Source organism: Megalobrama amblycephala, linkage group LG1, assembly GCF_018812025.1.
Source record: "Megalobrama amblycephala isolate DHTTF-2021 linkage group LG1, ASM1881202v1, whole genome shotgun sequence".
Taxonomy (NCBI): domain Eukaryota; kingdom Metazoa; phylum Chordata; class Actinopteri; order Cypriniformes; family Xenocyprididae; genus Megalobrama; species Megalobrama amblycephala.
In genome coordinates, this window is record NC_063044.1 from 3,388,014 (window position 1) to 3,408,464 (window position 20,451).

General features: G+C 36.8%; 2 protein-coding genes across 2 annotated transcripts in view; both read left to right on the forward strand.

The window, feature by feature from the left end:
• LOC125252834 (zinc finger protein 235-like) overlaps positions 1–19,446 on the forward strand; it is a 55,914-nt gene extending 36,468 nt beyond the window's left edge. The window contains exon 2 of the mRNA XM_048166476.1: positions 18,362–19,446. Within this exon, the coding sequence (XP_048022433.1) occupies positions 18,362–19,347 (986 nt within the window). The 3' untranslated portion in view covers positions 19,348–19,446. The remainder of the gene's footprint in view (positions 1–18,361) is intronic.
• On the forward strand, positions 8,267–9,620 carry LOC125253051 (putative nuclease HARBI1). Its single transcript, XM_048166824.1, has one exon. The coding sequence runs from the start codon at positions 8,562–8,564 to the stop codon at positions 9,285–9,287; it is 726 nt and encodes a 241-aa protein (XP_048022781.1). The 5' UTR covers positions 8,267–8,561; the 3' UTR covers positions 9,288–9,620.
• Positions 19,447–20,451: the final 1,005 nt, after the last annotated feature.

Below are 20,451 nucleotides of genomic sequence, written 5' to 3' on the forward strand. Positions count from 1 at the left end.
TTGTAGACAATGCGTGTCTTTTATTTTGGAGTGGCGACATGACGTTATATAACTGCGCCGCGCTCCTGCATCTGCTGTGATTCTGCTGAATAAAGGTTTGTTTTAAGAATTTAAGCTGTTTTAATCGACAGAAACAGTTTTGTAGTTTTAATAGTTTTACCAGCGATGTTAAAATAGTTTATTTACTATCTAATGTAACATTGTGATTCTTTATCTAACTGTAATGAAGGATATTTATGTGAGTAAAACTCATATCCACTGATGAGAAACAGCAAACCTGCGTCTCATTTCTCTCTATATATATCATAAATCAGTTTATCATGAACTCGAGTTCAGTCTCTGGCGAGTAATGATGGAGAAACTGAACTTTTCAACTCCGAGTCAATTGAATCAAACATTTTGAGAAATGATTCAGTGAATCACGACTCGTGCTGCTCAAACATGAACGAGAACAACAAACACTAACAAACTAACTAATCATGTTTTCATCAAAGAGTAATAATTTAAATATAATCTATAACTCATTAAATACCAAATGTAGATCAAAAATGCCTGAAATATGAAGTTTATTAATTTGCAGCGTTAGTTTTGAGTGTTTTTTTTTTGTCCAACAGGTCATTGAAGACTTTTAACTGTATAATTATTCTCCTCTTAAAGATGGTGTTTATTAAAGATGAGGCTGAAGACATGAAGATTGAGTTTAATAAAGAGGAGTTTGAAGAAATAAAGATTGAAGAAACATTCAGTGTGAAACATGAAGAAACTGAGGAACAAACAGGTTGGTTTTATTCTCACAGCTGAACTCAGTCATTTGATCATTATTAAAATGTCCAGCTCTACAGAAATAGAGAATATACAGAAGTATAATCTTATATATAATTAGTTTCCTAGTTCAACATACATATTCATTCATTCACTCATAGCATTTGGTTATTTGGTGTCCTTTTGGAGTCTGCAAGTGTCCTCTTGCAGACCTAAATTTACCTTGATAAAAGCTGAAAAATACAGTTTTGTGAGAATCACACTTCAATCTGATGTATGCTTAATTTCACGATAAGTGTGAGATTAATCGTGATTAAAATTTAATCTATTAACAGCCATAATTTTGATGTTAAATCCACTATTGTATTATATATAATTGTTCTAAACACAGTATCTAGTTCAATTACATCAGAAGTAACTATAATTAAATTACAGAAAAAATAGGAGTAATGGATAATTTGACATGGTTTAGTGTAAGATTTTTGCCCATCTTTTGGAAAATGCAGTTTTAAAAGTAAAAAAATCACTTTTACCAGTAAATGCTGCAGAGCTCCACTATTTGCTATTTGACTGACTGAAAGACATTTTCACAAGTATTGTTCAGTTGGATTTATATCTAAATATTATGAAATGACAATTATAACAATAAAAGCTACTCTTTGTCAAAGTTTAATACAATACGGAAAGTATTCAGACCCCCTTAAATTTTTCACTCTTTGTTATATTGCAGCCATTTGCTAAAATCATTTAAGTTAATTTTTTTCCTCATTAATGTACACACTAGGGGTGGGACAAAATATTGATATGGCGATATATCGTCGTTCTTTGTGCGATACGAGAATCGCATCGCTGCGCCAAATATTGATATTTTAATTAAAAAAACAATAAAGCGCTATAAATAGATTTCTCTGCTCAAAGCGTCACTACTTCAAGGCGGCGCTCAACACATGAATGAGGGAAACGTGAACTTAAGTTAACTAGCCTAAGAAAAAGAGGTTATTAACAGGATGGCGGACAGCAGTGTGAGTAAAATAGATGCCCCAGCCACGTTTAAGTTCAAAGTCTTGACACACTTTTATCCCATTGATGTGACAAACGTAGACATCTTTGACGTTCTTCACCGAGCGCTTAGATATACACGGGAGCGTTTGAAAGCATATATTAGGGATCCTCTGATAGACGCCTGCTTTCGAACGCCCGTGTATATCTAAGCACTCGGTGAAGAACGTCAAAGGGTCTGCATTTTATAGCTATCCGATCGTGAAAAGACCAGGTCTAAATGCCCTCCGAAACGCATTTGAGACGGATTTAAATCCGATCGTTCAAACCGCTTCAGGAGGTGGTCTGGGACGCATTCCAGTCAAAACTGTCTATGCATCAGTCTAAATGCATCTGGTTGTTGAAACTACATATGTAAATTTTACTTCTCCCAAAAATACTAAAACTGAAACATGTGAGAGTCAGATAGGACAACGCTACTGCATCACGTATCGCCGCAGATCTCTTCAGCAAGCTAATGCGCAAACATTAAAAGTAATGAAACCTTACCAGTGCTGTTGCCGCTCTCTCCTATTGCGGTCTTGATTTTGAAATTAACTGATGGTCAATAAAATGCACCTCATATTTCTTTCGGTGACGTGAACTCTATTAATCTACATATATCGCGGGAACTGAAGATCGGATTTATCAGTTAACCTGCACTTAACCTTTTCACTTGCATTTTGTTTTCATATTAAGACCGATATCGCGATGTATCATTATAGGATTGTCTAGCGATATATCGATTATCGTAGAATCGCTGACTCGCGATATTATTGTTATCGTGAGCCATTTATCGTGATCGTATCGTATCGTGAGGTACCCTCTGATTCCCACCCCTAGTACACACAGCACCTCATATTGACAGAAAAACACAGAATTTTTGACATTTTTGCAGATTTATTAAAAAAGAAAAACTGAAATATCACATGGTCCTAAGTATTCGGACCCTTTGCTCAGTATTTAGTAGAAGCACCCTTTTGATCTAATACAGCCATGAGTCTTTTTGGGAAAGATGCAACAAGTTTTTCACACCTGGATTTGGGGATCCTCTGCCATTCCTCCTTGCAGATCCTCTCCAGTTCTGTCAGGTTGGATGGTAAACGTTGGTGGACAGCCATTTTTAGGTCTCTCCAGAGATGCTCAAGTGGGTTTAAGTCAGGGCTCTGGCTGGGCCATTCAAGAACAGTCACGGAGTTGTTGTGAAGCCACTCCTTCTATATTTTAGCTGTGTGCTTAGGGTCATTGTCTTGTTGGAAGGTAAACCTTCGGCCCAGTCTGAGGTCCTGAGCACTCTGGAGAAGGTTTTCATCCAGGATATCCCTGTACTTGGCCAAATTCATCTTTCCCTCGATTGCAAACAGTCGTCCTGTCCCTGCAGCTGAAAAACACCCCCACAGCATGATGCTGCCACCACCATGCTTCACTGTTGGGACTGTATTGGACAGGTGATGAGCAGTGCCTGGTTTTCTCCACACATACCGCTTAGAATTAAGGCCAAAAAGTTCTATCTTGGTCTCATCAGACCAGAGAATCTTATTTCTCACCATCTTGGAGTCCTTCAGGTGGGCTTTCATGTGTCTTGCACTGAGGAGAGGCTTCCGTCGGGCCACTCTGCCATAAAGCCTCGACTGGTGGAGGGCTGCAGTGATGGTTGACTTTCTACAACATTCTCCCATCTCCCGACTGCATCTCTGGAGCTCAGCCACAGTGATCTTTGGGTTCTTCTTTACCTCTCTCACCAAGGCTCTTCTCCCCCGATAGCTCAGTTTGGCCGGACGGCCAGCTCTAGGAAGGGTTCTGGTCATCCCAAACGTCTTCCATTTAAGGATTATGGAGGCCACTGTGCTCTTAGGAACCTTAAGTGCAGCAGAATTTTTTTTGTAACCTTGGCCAGATCTGTGCCTTGCCACTAGTGTTGTCACGGTACCAAAATTCCAGTAGTTGGTGCCGATACCAAGAAAATTTTACAGTTCTCGGTACCAATTTCGGTACCACATCTGCTGGAACTATTTTACTATTTTATGTAGCCTATTTTAAAAGCATTAAATATGATTTGAAGAGTGTGTATGTTTGTGTGTATATATAGGCAACCTCAATTAAATACATTTTGAAATTTGCTGTTTTTTTTCAACAGGGATAACAGACATGTGTGTTTATTTTAGCTATTCTGTCAGTGAAACAACACACTAGCCTGTAAAACTATGAAATAAATATCGGTAAATAATGGTAACCTAAATAATAAGAAAGTTAAATATTATATAAAAAAACCCATTCATTTTTTATTTCCACACAAAGATGCGTCATATAGCCAAAGTCTCGTTATTAGTCTTTGATATAGCTACCGCTCTGCACTTGAGAGGGATGTGGGACACAAGCAGGAAAGAGATATAATAATATCTCTATAATAATATCTTAATGTTATCTCCTGATGTTACAAGCAACTGACACTTGTTGTAAAGGGTCTGAAGAGCGAGTTTAATCCTCTGCAGGGGCAAGACATTCAGGCTATGTTTGATTTTGTGCTGCCAGAGAAAGCGAAAGTAAAAATAACCGGCATGTGACACGCGCTATACAAATAAACTTGACGCGTCAAATAAAGTCTAATAACAAGCACACACTGCTTGTTATTTCTGCTTTACCACAGTTAAGAAGTAATAGCCTATAATAGGCCTAAATGCGAACGAAAGAAAGAAACGTGCGTGAGTGAAGATTTGGGAAAAGAAACAGATTCCATGTTCAGTGGAATAACCAATGGAATGTTGTTAAATTCTCTGATAATCAGGTGACCAGATCGTGATTCGCTAAACAGAACACAAAGCTTAAATGTATGGACTCACGTAGCCTATCTCTCTCATTCGGCATGAACCAAAATGTTTCCATTGCTGCAATGTTACATTTAATTGCTAACCTATTATTTCTTTTGTAAACAAAGCTTTGTGCTTCACTTTTATTCACGTAAATACTGCCACGGGGTACCGAATATACCCGGAATCTCTGTACTACCGGTACTACAGAAATGCGGGTATCGTCACATTTTCAAAATTTTAATACCGACTTGGTACCGAAGTACCGGTACTTTTGACAACACTACTTGCCATAATTCTGTCTCTGAGCTCTTCAGGCAGTTCCTTTGACCTCATGATTCTCATTTGCTCTGACATGCACTGTGAGCTGTAAGGTGTTATATAGACAGGTGAGTGGCTTTCCTAATCAAGTCCAATCAGTCAAACACAGCTGGACTCAAATGAAGGTGTAGAACCATCTCAAGGATGATCAGAAGAAATGGACATCACCTGAGTTAAATATATGAGTGTCACAACAAAGGGTCTGAATACTTAGGACCATGTGATATTTCAGTTTTTCTTTTTTAATAAATCTGCAAAAAATGTCAACAATACTGTGTTTTTCTGTCAATATGGGGTGCTGTGTGTACATTAATGAGGAAAAAAATGAACTTAAATGATTTTTTAGTTGAACAGAGTGAAAAATTTAAGGGGGTCTGAATACTTTCCATACACACTGTATGTATGTGTGTGTGTAATCACTGTATAAAAGATCTGGTAGAATTACTTCTACTTTAGAGTGTCATTAGTGTTTGTTTTTGTGTTAATGTTTTATTCATGTTATATCATCAGAAATAACAGTATTGTCTTTCAATGGAGCAGTTTTATAGGATTTTCTCATACATTGTGACTCCAATAATGTATAACAGCAAACACTCAGAATAAAGTGAGATGATCTGCTAATGTCTTGTTGAATGAGTGTTGATAGTCTAAGGATCATCAATATTAAAAGAGAAACTGCTGAAAACACTCTTTATTCATGTCAATAGTTCCTGTTTTCACCTCATTCATTATGCTGATGTCTTCAGATCTGCTGTAAATTGACACTTAAATTACGAGAAAAAACTCGTTAAATTTCAAGAAAAAAGTCATTAAATTTTGAGAAAAAAGGTCGAGATAAAATGTTGAGATAAAGTCATTAAATTACGAGAAAAAAGTTGTTAGATTATGAGAATAAACTTGTTAAATTATGAGAAAAATGTCATTAACTTTCAAGAAAAAAGTCGAGATAAAATGTTGAGAATAAACTCATTAAATTATGAGAAAAAACTCATTAAATTACGAGAAGAAATTCGTTAAATTATGAGAAAAATGTCCAAATTTAACAAATTTGTTCTCATAATTTAACGTTTTTTTTCACGTAATTTAATTACTTTATTCTCAACATTTTATCACAAGTTTTTTCTCGAAATTTAACAAGTTTAATCTCGAGATGGTTTTATTTTTTTATTAAAAATCCTCTTCCATAGTTTTCTATTTAAATTCACTTTTGTACATTTAATTTGATGCGGATACTAAAATTTGATGTCTGGTCTTTAACCCTATGAAAACAAACACAGTAACTGATATTTTTGATTTAGGCAGATCATCTCTGTAGCGTATGCACACGTATCAGGATAATCAATAAACTTTTGAATGTTCAGAACGCTTTTAGCATGCTGGACTGGGTTGTAAAACCTCATCGCAGACTGACCAGATCCACATTCCAACACCCCACACACACTGGGACACACAAGAACACAGACACATACAGAAACACACAATCATACATTTTTAACTGTATATGTGAACTACCACTATGCTGGAATATATATATGATATATTTTAGAGCCTATGCATGTTTCCTAGTGTTTAAATGAGTGTATTTGTGCTAGTGTGCATTTTAATAGGGGAATCCTGTCTGTAAACCATAACTTCTTGTCTATGCCTTTCTGATCTGTCGAGTTTGATCTCTCCGTAAAGCTCTGGGGCCATATTCACAAAACATCTTAAGGCTAAAAGTAGCTCCTAACTTGCCGATTTAGGAGAAACTCTTAAAAATAATGGGCGTGTCAGTCCTAATTTTAGGAGTCCTACATTTTTGTTCTAAGAGTATTTCACAAAGCATTTTAGCGCTAAAACTAGCTCCTAAATCTGTGAACGTTAGGAGCAGTCAAGAGGACTCCTATCTGGGGCCGTATTCACAAATTATCTTAAGGCTAAAAGTAGCTCCTAACTTGCCGATTTAGGAGAAACTCTTAAAAATAATGGGCGTGTCCGTCCTAATTTTTGGACTCCTAAATTTTTGTTCTAAGAGTATTTCACAAAGCATTTTAGCGCTAAAACTAGCTCCTAAATCTGTGAGACGTAAGGAGTAGTCAAGAGGACTCCTAAGTCACTAAGACCAAATCACAAGCAATCCTAATAGCTGTTACTGTCAGTCTGCCTCAGCAATCCGCCTAAATGCAATACATATTTTGATTTATAGATTTGAATCTACGATAAAGGCAAAATTAAAAAAAAAAAAAAAAAACATATCTTAAATAAATACATAATGTCTGATTACATGTGGAAATTATTTTCTCTAGTTCACACTTACAAATGATCGAATAGAGTAAATAATAATAATAATAATAATAATTGTCCGAGGGGTCCGAGCTTGGAATTTAGCCCAAAAAGAATTTAGCTGATTAGATAGACAGTTTGAATGTGCTCCTCGCAAACTTTGGTAATAAAACATAATTTGTCACCTGAATTCTTCAATCTCTCGACACGCAAACATGTACATATGTACATATACATGTACCTGACTTCAATCCCTCGATACGCAAACATGTACATATACATGTACCTGACTTCAATCTCTCGAGACGCAAACATGTACATATAGCCTACATAGTTTCATTAGTGACAACCAGTGGCGTAACTTTGTTTTAAAAATTGGGTGGGACAGGAATATGTATGTGGAGGGTGTATTGTGTTATTATTACAATAATAATAATAATAATAATAATAATATGATATTAAAATAATATGATAGTTTCTTCCTTACATCTGCTATAATACAATAGGTCATTATTGACGTTATGTCGTTAGCCCCGATGGCCCAGAGTGAGTAAATTAATTAAATACGTGGATCCGTTCTTAAAAATAAGATTATCCTAATTGACTAGTGGCAGCATTATCGTTTAGCATGCAAGAGGTTCTGGGTTCTAAACCAACCATGTATTATTTAAAAAAAAAAAAATTTCATTAAAACCATAGAAGCGCTCATCTGTGAGAAATGAATGCACGAGCGCCAAGAGAACACTGTTGCACCTCTGATAACAGCGACAAGGAGCACTCAACATGATTTCAAAAACAACACATCCCAGCGGCAGATCGCCTATTATTTAACACAAATTGATAATCAACTAGAGGTGTTTCTTTTGTATTAGATCCGTGCCGCGAGAGGTTTCAAAAAGTGGTCGGGACAATATCGACCCTTTCAAAAAGTGGTGGGGACATGTCCGCCCGTCCCACCCGCAAATTATGCCTATGGTGACAATTACATTTTAAAACCTTTATTTGAATATAGCAACATTTTTATTTTAAAATCTTTACTTGAATATGACATTTTTATTTTAAAATCTTTATTTGAATATGACATTTTTATTTTAAAATCATTATTTGAATATGGCTACATGATACATTTCAACAATATTTCTATGAATGAATCACTGACAGAGACTCCTCCTCCATCAGCCAATCACTGTGGGCATAGTTAGTAAGCTTGTTGACATCATCCATAGCAACGAGGTCAACCCCGCCCTTACTCTTAGCTTAAGAGTTTTCTCTATTCCTTAGTAAAAGTTTGTCTCAGCAGCTTTGTGAATAGGTTTTAAGAGACAACTCTTAACTAAGAACTTTTAGTGCCTCTTCACAAACAATCCTAAAATGGCTGTTGCCGGCAATCCACATCGGAACGCAAACATTTTAGAAAGATTTAACGATAACGAGCTTTTAAAAAGATATCGCCTTAATCGCGGAGGTATTATGACTGTTGTCGAGCTGGTCAGGGACGCAGTCACTTCACCGACAAATAGAAATAACCCCATAACACCGGAGATCAAAGTTTTAACAACTCTGCGCTACCTGGCCACGGGGAAAATGCAGCTGTGCAGCGCGGACGAACTACACATATCTCAGCCATCCGTCAGCAGAATATTGCATCAGACAATAAATGCCCTCTGTAGACGCCACATCATCCGACAGTTTATAAGGTTTCCACTTGATGTTCGCCAACTACACAGAAACAACGCCCACTTCATGGACATAGCTGGACTTCCCGGTGTAGTTGGTGTTATAGATGGGACACATGTCCGAATTATTGCACCATCAGAAGACGAACATGCTTATGTAAATAGAAAAAAAATCCACAGCATTAACACTCAGATAGTTTTTGATGCTAGCTACACTATTTTAGACATTGTCGCAAAGTGGCCAGGCGCAACACATGATTCGCGGATCCTACAGGAGAGTGGCCTGAGACTCCTTTTTGAGAGGCATCATGTGCCAGCTGGATGTCACTTGTTGGGGGACAGTGGCTATCCCTGCAGGACGTGGCTCCTCACGCCTTACATCCACCCACATCCTGGACCTCAGTTAAATTACAACAGGTAAGCTCACAAAATACTTGCGTTCTTCTGAAATTAGCTATAGTTATATTGGTCACCGGTGTTGGGCACGTTACTTTAAAAAGAGAATTATATAGGCCTAGTTACTTCTCACAAATAGTAACTGAGTAACATCATTATAAAAGTAATAATTACCAGGGAAAGTAACTATTGCGTAACTTCAGATATCATATGGCAATTAACTTGGATGCCCCCAAAATTAAATGTCTAAAAATAAATTAATAATAGGCTAATAATTATAATAATTCATTGCTATTTTTTAAATTCATCTATTTGATTATGAAAAGAAAACAGCATGAGTAAGATAGAATACATCATAAGATGCGCAAAATATTTAGGGAGACATCCAGACATGATTTTGACCAATTCATTAAGTTTTGTTTTGTAATAAGCCTTTTTTTTTAAGTGAATTTCGTTTAGTAAAAATTGCATCTTAATTTTAATAAATGTTTTATCAACCAATTGCCTGGATTTAATAAATAAGAAGCAAATATAGCAGAAAATATTATAATGACATGGAGGCACGGGCGCGATCACTTGCACATGAACTGGAGCACGTCTTATAGGCTAAATGATCCGAAACTCAGCATTTAGGCTGCCTGCCTCGCAGACATGAGAAATATATAGAACGCTTTTAATGTGTACTTTTAAATTAAATAATTAAAAACGAAAAGAATAGGCCACTCTCTGATTATGTAGGGCAAATCCGAATTAAATGTGCATTTTCTCTCTAAGCTCGCATAAACACCTTAAGTAAAACGTAGAAAAAAAAATTGCACATGGAACCTAAAATGTATTGAACTTTTCAATATGTATTCACAGTCTCACTCAAGACATTTTATGTTTTAGAGCCCACAAGAAAACTCGTAGTGTTGTGGAAAGGGGCATTGGGCAGATGAAACGTCGGTTTCATGTCCTACATGGGGAAATCCGTCTAACTCCAGAGAAAGCAAGCAGAATCATCACTGTCTGTGCCATTCTGCATAACCTGTGCAAGCAACAAAATATCCCACAGCCAGAGGAGAATGAAGATGATGATGATGATGATGATGATGACGACGACGTTGATGCTGCTGACGAAGGCAGAGTGGCTGTTCACTTACAAAGTGGACTGGCATACAGGGACCAGTTTGTCAACATACACTTTGGGTAAACCATCACAACCACTATATCCTGCTAATAAGAGCAGAATCACAGACTAAGAGACTTACTTTTCAGCTTTAGTAAGTGCAATAGTATAGACACATGGACCTTGGGTTACCAAGCTATAAGAAGTACTTAAATTACAATTATATAGCTTTAACTTGCATGTACACAAATGAGTCAAAACATAAGTTAGTGTAATGTTTTTATTCAAGGGATTGTCTGTGTTTAAGCATGTTTAGTTTCTGAGAATAGTACTCCTGTTGTATCTGAAGAAGCCTCTCTTGTGCATCAAGGAGCCTATGTTGTTTCTTTAATAAACTAATTTCGAGCTCCAATTTCTGTTCCAACAGAGATGCTGATGGAGCAGGGCCACCACCAGCAGCTGCAGGACTGGCAGGAGCAGGGCCTGGAGAAAGAGCAGGAGCCAGGGGGGCAGGAAGGAGGGGAGCAGGAGCATCATCATGATTGCCAAATGAAGTGATGGCCCTGAGAGAGAGAGAGATATATTTTGATATGAAAATTGATATGTTTATCATCATTTTGTTAGTCATTGTAATTATATGATTTGTAATTGATTTATTGACATTACTGTCCCAGCTGTGAATAATTATATGAGGCAAATATTCCATTAAATAAATAAAATAAACATAGCCTACCCTTCAAGCTCATTCAGAAGCTGCATTGCAGGATCAATGCACCCCTCCAGCCCTGTTATGCTTGTGTCCGAGTGCCCAAGTACACTGTACACCATTGAGGCAACAGGTGACAGAGCCTTGGGTGCTGATCCTCCTCCTCATGAATACAATAAATATTTTGAAGTATAGATTTTAATCAGCAAAGGTTAACATTACGGTCAACTTAAAAAAAAAAGTCCTACCTGTGGCAGTTGTTTGCCTCTTGAATTCGGCGATCTCTGCCCTTGCCTGAGATTGTAGACAGTACCAGCGCTTTTCACAATCATCCTTGCTTCTCAGCACAAGGGGGAAAGCCGCATTTATTTGGCCACATATATATTCCCACGCATCTTTTTTAGTTCTTGAAGTTATCCCAACCCCAAATTTCCCTTTAATGATATCCTTCTTCTCGTCCACAAGTTGGGCGAGAAGTAAGAGCTGTTCTTGTGTCCAATTCGGCTTTCTTTTACGTTTGCACGTCTTATCAGCCATGATTTTTCTAGTCTATTACTTAAAAGGCTGTTTATGTACATATTTACTAATTGTTTACGATGTAAGCAGGCGGACAATTAGCTGACCATATACTTGTGTAATTAGTAATTTAAATATACTTATACTTTTGTAATTAGTAATTTGTGTAACTACAATTTAAAACCCTTATTTAAATATGGCAACATTTGTATTTTAAAACCTTTATTTGATTGTGGCAACATAATACTTTGTTCTACAATATTTCTATGATTAAATCACTGACAGACACCCTCTTAACCTGAATTAGCTGACTTAACTAGACAATTACGTGGAAACTAGGGGTGTGACGAGATGTCGTGTCACGAGATCTCGCGAAATTAAATTGTGACGACGAATATGCTACGTTTACATTACACATTTAAATAAAAAAAATAAAAAAGTGAAAGTAAACGCGAGCGCGTATTCAATATCTTCCAATATAAAAGCTATATCAGGCTGGGCAGTGTAGTTGTAACCATCTCTTATATCAAAGAAAAATGTGGTCTTATTTGCACTTTGAATATTGAGAGAGTGCGATTATGGTTGCACTTATTGTAAAGTGTTACCATAAAAATTAATAACAGTTTTCTCTTAATCTTAGTAAGCACAAACAGTAAGGTTTCATTTGTTAATATTAGTTAATGCACTGTGAACTATCATAAACTAACAATTAATGATTATTTTTATTAACTAACATAAACAAAGATTAATAAATACTGTAGCAAATATATTGCTCATTGTTAGTTGATGTTGGTAAATACATTAATGTTAATAAATGAGACCTTATTGTAAAGTGTTATCATTTTTATTTATACTGTTTTTATTTCTATGATCAGTTTGTGGAAAGGAGTTCAGTTAGGAGGTCAAAAGTTGTAGAAGCTCATAAATCATGTACAGTAAGATCTGAAGAGACTGAAATCATACAGAAGAGAAGTCAGTCAGTCGAGTTAGTGGCAAAACCTTTTATAGTACTTGAGTATTGTTGTCTTTTACTGCATATGATAATTCCTACTCAGAGAGTAGAACTGAAATGACATTCATTACAAGATGATTAATTAAAACATTTCAAATACACCTGCAGAATATTTTTCTAGTCATGTATTTCGCCACTGAAGATTTCTTAAAAATAGTGTGTAAAAATCTTGTCTCGTCTCGTGAACTCAATCTCGAGTCTCGTGAGCTACCTGTCTCGTCACCCCTATTGGAAATGCATTTAACTTAACCATTTTTGTTTTTACACAGCATGAACATAAAATATTATGTGTTAAGTGATGCTGCAGACAAATCAAGTTTACATCTGAGATGTTTTTACTGAAATTCTTTAGTTCACATTATTAATGTTTTCTGGCATACATTTTATGAAATATCTATTAAGTTAAATTATTTTAAGTAGAAATAAATATATTTAAGTAATGTCTTATTTAAAAAATAATACTACTTAGATTTATATTATTTGTATTATTTGAAGAAATAAACAATAACATTTCAATGTTTTTTATTGTTTACAAAAACAAAACAAAACAGGAAATACTTTAATGTACAAGAAGTGATCTACAAGAAAGAATAACCAACAAATAACAATTTTGATTGTATTGGACAACCAATGTGGTATCACTTATTGTGAGTGTGACATGTTTTGCAAATGTACAATGGATATGGGCTAAGCCTGGTTTGTTGTGAAAGCATTATCAACAGCTGTCCAACATTCTCTCTCAGATTGAAAGATCTCAATTAGACGAATACTGTGTCGATCAATGCTTTCATAGAATTTCTGCTTGAGGTTCTTTCCCAAAATCCTGTTGAACTCCATGAACACCTGCAAAAATAGAAAAAAATACAGAGCAGTACATTTAACACAACATAACTGATTGTGTGGATTATGTTCAATTTATGTTGTTTTTAAAGTGTCTACTTTGGGGGTCCTCCTGCATTATATGGACCCCAAAATTAAATATTTTCTAAAAATACTGGTTTGTGTTCAGCTGAGGAAAGAAAGTCATATACATCGGGAAAAGCATGAGGGTGTGTAAATATGACCAAACAATGACATCAAATAATAATAGAAAGATAGATAAGTAAAACATTCTTGAACATACATGATCTTCTGTTAAAGGAGCAGGACAGCGTTCAACCATCTGGCTTATGACCTTAAGAAGCACAATTTTAAACTGTTAGTTCTCTTAATACACCAAAGAGACAAAGTGCGTTCCATTCGACCGTAAGTGGACTGCGAAGTGGACTTCACAGGGTATTTCACCATCTTAAGTGAGATTCCATTCCGAAGGGAGCGAACGTGTTCAGTTCAAAGGGCACTGCGAACGGTATAGGGAATAAGGGAACATCGATACAACACTTCACAGGAAGTAGAGAGGTAAAATTACCCAACTGTTATTGCGCACAGTGTCACCAGTCAGAACTACGATGGAGCAGAGCCGTTAAACGAGTTTTTAAACGGCTCTGCGATTGAGGAATTTACGTTTGTGTCCATTTAGGTTGCGAGTATTCATACATGTTGTTATTCTTATACGAACGAAAGAATGAATGGTTATGGCGATGAATGTTACAGTTGCATATTTTATTGTATGAAGAAGCATGACAAAGTAAAATTGTTGAAAAGCAGCTGAGGCTTTGTCATTTTTATTATATTAATTTACCTCAGAAGTGTTTACTATATGGCTGCACGTGGAAAAGAAAGCGCACAAGATGAGACTCAGACCATGGATTAAGAAAACATACAGTTAACCAAATGAGAATTTATTTTCATATGGCATGACAGTTACAGCTTCAAATCTGTAAAGAGTCAATTTTAAATTCGAAAGTATATTATAATAGCCTATCTATTTATTTATGTTATATCATAATCTGCGCGACACCGTCGTTGATTTTCTTTGATCACATTTGCAGGGCGTTCCAAATGAGCGATTATTGTCAGCGAAGTCCACTTCAACGGATATACCGTGCTCAGGGAGGGGAACAATAAACACTGCGTAGGGACCCTGTTGAATGGAACGCAGCTATACGCTAATGTTAGCCACAAGCATGTGTAGCCTACATACATTCACACATGCTGATATGAACAGACAGAAAGAAAAAAAACAACGAAATGCAAACGTTTTTGAAATTGACATGTTAACGTAGCTAATCTGTGAACCAACAGGGGAAAAAAAAGAGTAACGTCGAGCGGTGTTTTAACAAATAATGCTGCTACCTATCACATTTTGCTATCAACACTGTATTGTAGTAAGGTATAGGGTTGGGGTAGGTGTATATGTTACGTATTTTGATTAGCTGGGCCATGCCGCATAAATATGCTGGAAGCATTCTGATAATAACATTACGTTACCTTTATTGTTTAACTAACATTGGCCCGGTTTTGGGGTAATCACTTTTGTCAGAAAGATAGGATTTATACACTCACCGTTTCAAATTTCTTTCAAAAATCCACGTTTAGTGTGCAGCATCGGGTAGACTCTTCAAACAGTGGCTCTGCACACAATCACCTGTTTCAATAGGCCCATCCCTCCCTTACAGAAGCACATTCAGAGTTATCACAGCTTAACATGATTATTGCACTAAATATTTCGTCTGATTAGTGCAAACAACTAATTTGATTTAGTAATGACAACTTAAAATAATAATAATAAAAAAATAAAACAACAAAGAATAAGCGATGACCACTTAAAAGTTTCATTAAGACAAAATCCGGGTTTAGAGTGCATCAGCCAATCACTGTGGTTATATGTAATAAGAATGTTGACTTCATCCATAGCAACGAGGTCAACCCCGCCCTTACTCTTAGCTTAAGAGTTTTCTCTATTCCTTGGTAAAAGTTTGTCTTAGCAGCTAGTTGTGAAAAGGTTTTAAGAGAAAACTCTTAACTAGGAACTTTTAGTGCCATTTAGGAGAACTCTTAGTGGTAAGATAAAATGTTTTGTGAATACGGCCCCTGGACTCGAGCTATTCACTGAGGTGGGTCACATGGCTGACATATGCATTTTTCTATGTGTTTAATGATACTGTGAAGAAAGCACTCAATCTCGAAATCCGGGCTGATAGTCATCAAGTATGCAAATTCAGCTAGGAGACCAAACAAAGCAACTTTGCCCGCCAAATAGTGCTGCGCATCTATTGGTCGCTACAATTCAGGAGGTGTGTTAGCTTGGGTTTCCATAAAGACAACGACACACACCTTCGCTCGCTCTCCTCTTCTTCTCCTTTGTCTCCCGACTGACTCACGAGCACCTCGTGCACGGACGCCTCAGGTGACCGCGCTTCCCAACCACGCGCGCAGCTCGGGAGGACCACTTCATTAGACTCTCTCTCTCTTCGGCTAAGTTACTTCAGCTTAAACCTCTTTTGAAAACCCCGCCGGATAAACCCTCTCTGAAAGGACCAACCCAGCCAGGCGCATTGAAACTGCTACACACGGACTTGAACCAATAAGCAAGTATTATCATTTATCTGAATTTGTCTAAACTGATTTCTGTGCTGGCTCTCTCCCAAAAAGGTTTAACTGTGTAATTTGCCATCCTTTGATCATCTTTCTTTCCATGTCTTTTCTTTATTTTCACTCTTGTGTATATATATGTGTATACTTCTGTATATATTTTAGACGTATAATCTCTGTAGTCGTAGCTGCATTAAACACTTAATTCACGCTCGATTGTTCTGTTGTTCTTTCAACTGAAGACCAAGTCACTTTAACGTTTTTCGATCGTTTTAGGCTTTGATGCTATAATAGGAATTTATTCTCATTGGCCAGAGAATAACTCCGTTTTATAATATTCGGTGAGGGACTTAGTTTGCTGGACAAACGAACAGTTTCTCTAAATAATTATTAAACCAGAACTAATCATATATGTAATTGATTATAATTCGTTGTAATTGATTCACAATATATGTTTAATTCCCCGTTGGGTCGATATATGAATCATAATTTATTCATAACCTTATGAATTATTATATTCATATTTCAGCCATAAATTGATTAATAACTGTACGAACCGCTACATTCGTTACATCTCCTCCAACCAATCTGTAGTTCAGTCAGTGAAGCTCCTCCCACAGCAGTCACATCATCAGTGAAGCTCCTCCCACATCAGTCACATCATCAGTGATTTGCAGTTAATTTGCAGATTTGCAGTTAAACTATGAAATGATACATAATGTTCTTTTCTAACAGAAGCTCAGTAAGGGGAAGTTTGAGAAACTTCATACTGATTTTCAACATCAGATCAAACTAAATGTTTACGTATTTTACATTTGTTTCATATCTGCTTCACAATTTCCAGGAGTGTTACCAGAATTTAGGCATTTTCAATACAGTTTTCAACATTGCTAATTTTAGGAATAAACTGTAAACACCAAAATGTATGAAGTAAATTAACTTTCCAGAATGACTAACAGGGTTGTGAGTGTAACTTGAGCAAAATCTCTTCTTACAGTAACTTTGGTAACAGGGTTGATGAATGCAGTCATTCATGTGTGTAAAAACTGAGACAATGGATTGAGATCATTTTCTTGTCCTCCCATCATGTTGTAGAAAAGAGCCCAGATGATGTCACTTCCTGGTGTCACAGTTTTAAGAAATCCTCTGTTTTTGAAAGGAGGAAAATCATGTCAGAAGTAACAGGGTTGAGTGAATCATGTAGGACACTGATAATAACACATTTAAAGATGCAGTCAGTCTAGACTTTGAGCATGTGAACTTTCTACAGAGACGGCAATGGTTAAGATATGACTTGTGATATATTTTAAAAAAATATAAATAACAAATAATAATCACTCAAATTTTAAAATATACAATCTACTCCACTTTACTGCAAATTTCACTTGATCTTGTGTTTCTGGTGTCCCACATTCACATGTGTTTGAAAGGAAGTCAGTGGAAGGAGAAGTCTGCTGTGAACGGGCCTTAATAATTACACAGTTTTTAGGAAAATTTATTAAACCTATTATCATCTTAAAAGTTGATGTCAAAATATGGCTGTTAATATCACATTAGATCATTTTGTCATTGATCAAATATATTACTCAAAATATTTCAGAGCAATGTTTTCTTTATTTTCTTAATATTATTTATAAATTATTAAGTATTATTTAAAGGAAGGTGGCAGAGCAGCTATTTGGGAAATTCTGTAGCCAGAAGACGTCCATTCAGTGCTGACTGTCTTAATTCAGTAAATCTAAATGTAATAACCATTTGAAATTGGAGTCAGATTAAACGAGCAGCTAAAGTAAAATTGAGACTAAATTCTAAAATTAAGTGAACTTCACATGGAGCACTGAACAAGACGTACACACATTATACCTTCACCAGACCACTGGATTCTGTCGCTGGAACAACAGCCCTGGTCCTTTACGATTGGAGGATTAATGTTAAAGTTTCAGGGACATATGCAACTCAATTTATGCAAATGCATCAAAATGATCAAAGTTTTGTAGCAGTTGTCTATCACAACAAGTCTCAATTTTATGACCTTTAACTTCATATTTCTCTCTTTAAATTATTTTGATTTACTGAAAATGAATTTTTTTTTTCTTTCATTTCAGAACTGATAGAAGTGAAGGAGGAGAGTGAAGAACTGAGTGAAGTGAAGGAGGAACATCATGACAAATCTGGAGAAAAACCTTTGAGTCACTTAAAGACTAAAAATACATTTCTAAAGAAAAGAAGAGCCAAGAAATCTTTCAACCTGCACTCAGTGTGGAAAGAGTTTCTCAACCAAACATCTTAAGGATCACATGAGAGTTCACACTGGAGAGAAGCCGTTCACATGTGATCAGTGTGGAAAGAGTTTCACTAACAAACAAAATATTGATGTTCACATGAGAGTTCATACAGGAGAGAAGCCGTTCACATGTGATCAGTGCGGGAAGAGCTTCACACAAAGAGGAAATCTTAAGAGTCACACGAAAGGTCACACTGGAGAGAGACCATTCACATGTGATCAGTGTGACAAAACATTTCTATGGGCATCAAACCTGAAGAGACATCTGAGAGTTCATACAAAGGAGAAGCCACATTCATGTTCTGTTTGTGGAAAGAGTTTTTCACTGCTGTGTAGTTTACATAAACATGAGAAAATTCACACTGGTGTGAGAGAGTATGTGTGCTTTGAGTGTGAGAAGACTTTTATTACAGCAAACCATTTAAAACTGCACCAGAGAATTCACAATGGAGAAAAACCTTACAAGTGTTCACACTGTGATAGTAGATTCAGTCAGTCATCAGATCTGAAATCACACAAGAGGATCCACACTGGAGAAAAACCTTTCAAGTGTTCATACTGTCACAAGAGATTCAGTCGGTCATCATCTCTGAAAAGACATGAGAGGATTCACACTGGAGAAAAACCTTTCAAGTGTTCACACTGTGACAAGAGATTCAATCAGTCATCATCTCTGAAAACACATGAGAGGATCCACAGTGGAGAAAAACCTTTCAAGTGTTCACACTGTGACAACAGATTCAGTCGGTCATCATCTCTGAAAACACATGAGAGGATTCACACTGGAGAAAAACCTTTCAAGTGTTCATACTGTGACAAGAGATACACTCAGTCAGTAAATCTGAAAACACATGAGATGATCCACAGCAGAGAGAAGCTGCACACGTGTGATCAGTGTGGAAAGAGTTTCTCTTTTAAAAGTCACCTGAAGATACACATGAAGATCCATGCAGTGGAGAAACCACATCACCACAGTCTGAAATGAAGTAGTTCATTTTTATGTGCTGAATAAAAAAATCTCTTCTGTGTAAGTTAGCCACAGCCAAATCTCTCCTCTCCAGCTATACAGGTCCTTCTCAAAAAATTAGCATATTGTGATAAAAGTTCATAATTTTCCATAATGTAATGATAAAAATTAAACTTTCATATATTTTAGATTCATTGCACACCAACTGAAATATTTCAGGTCTTTTATTGTTTTAATACTGATGATTTTGGCATACAGCTCATGAAAACCCAAAATTCCTATCTCAAAAAATTTGCATATTTCATCCGACCAATAAAAGAAAAGTGTTTTTAATACAAAAAAAGTCAACCTTCAAATAATTATGTTCAGTTATGCACTCAATACTTGGTCGGGAATCCTTTTGCAGAAATGACTGCTTCAATGCGGCGTGGCATGGAGGCAATCAGCCTGTGGCACTGCTGAGGTGTTATGGAGGCCCAGGATGCTTCGATAGCGGCCTTAAGCTCATCCAGAGTGTTGGGTCTTGCGTCTCTCAACTTTCTCTTCACAATATCCCACAGATTCTCTATGGGGTTCAGGTCAGGAGAGTTGGCAGGCCAATTGAGCACAGTAATACCATGGTCAGTAAACCATTTACCAGTGGTTTTGGCACTGTGAGCAGGTGCCAGGTCGTGCTGAAAAACGAAATCTTCATCTCCATAAAGCTTTTCAGCAGATGGAAGCATGAAGTGCTCCAAAATCTCCTGATAGCTAGCTGCATTGACCCTGCCCTTGATAAAACACAGTGGACCAACACCAGCAGCTGACATGGCACCCCAGACCATCACTGACTGTGGGTACTTGACACTGGACTTCAGGCATTTTGGCATTTCCTTCTCCCCAGTCTTCCTCCAGACTCTGGCACCTTGATTTCCGAATGACATGCAAAACTGAGCAACAGTCCAGTGCTGCTTCTCTATAGTCCAGGTCAGGCGCTTCTGCCGCTGTTTCTGGTTCAAAAGTGGCTTGACCTGGGGAATGCGGCACCTGTAGCCCATTTCCTGCACACGCCTGTGCACGGTGGCTCTGGATGTTTCTACTCCAGACTCAGTCCACTGCTTCCGCAGGTCCCCCAAGGTCTAG

Coding starts and splice junctions, on each gene's coding strand:
- LOC125253051 (XM_048166824.1), top strand. CDS start 8,562: ATGGCTGTTGCCGGCAATCCACATCGGAACGCAAACATTTTAGAAAGA.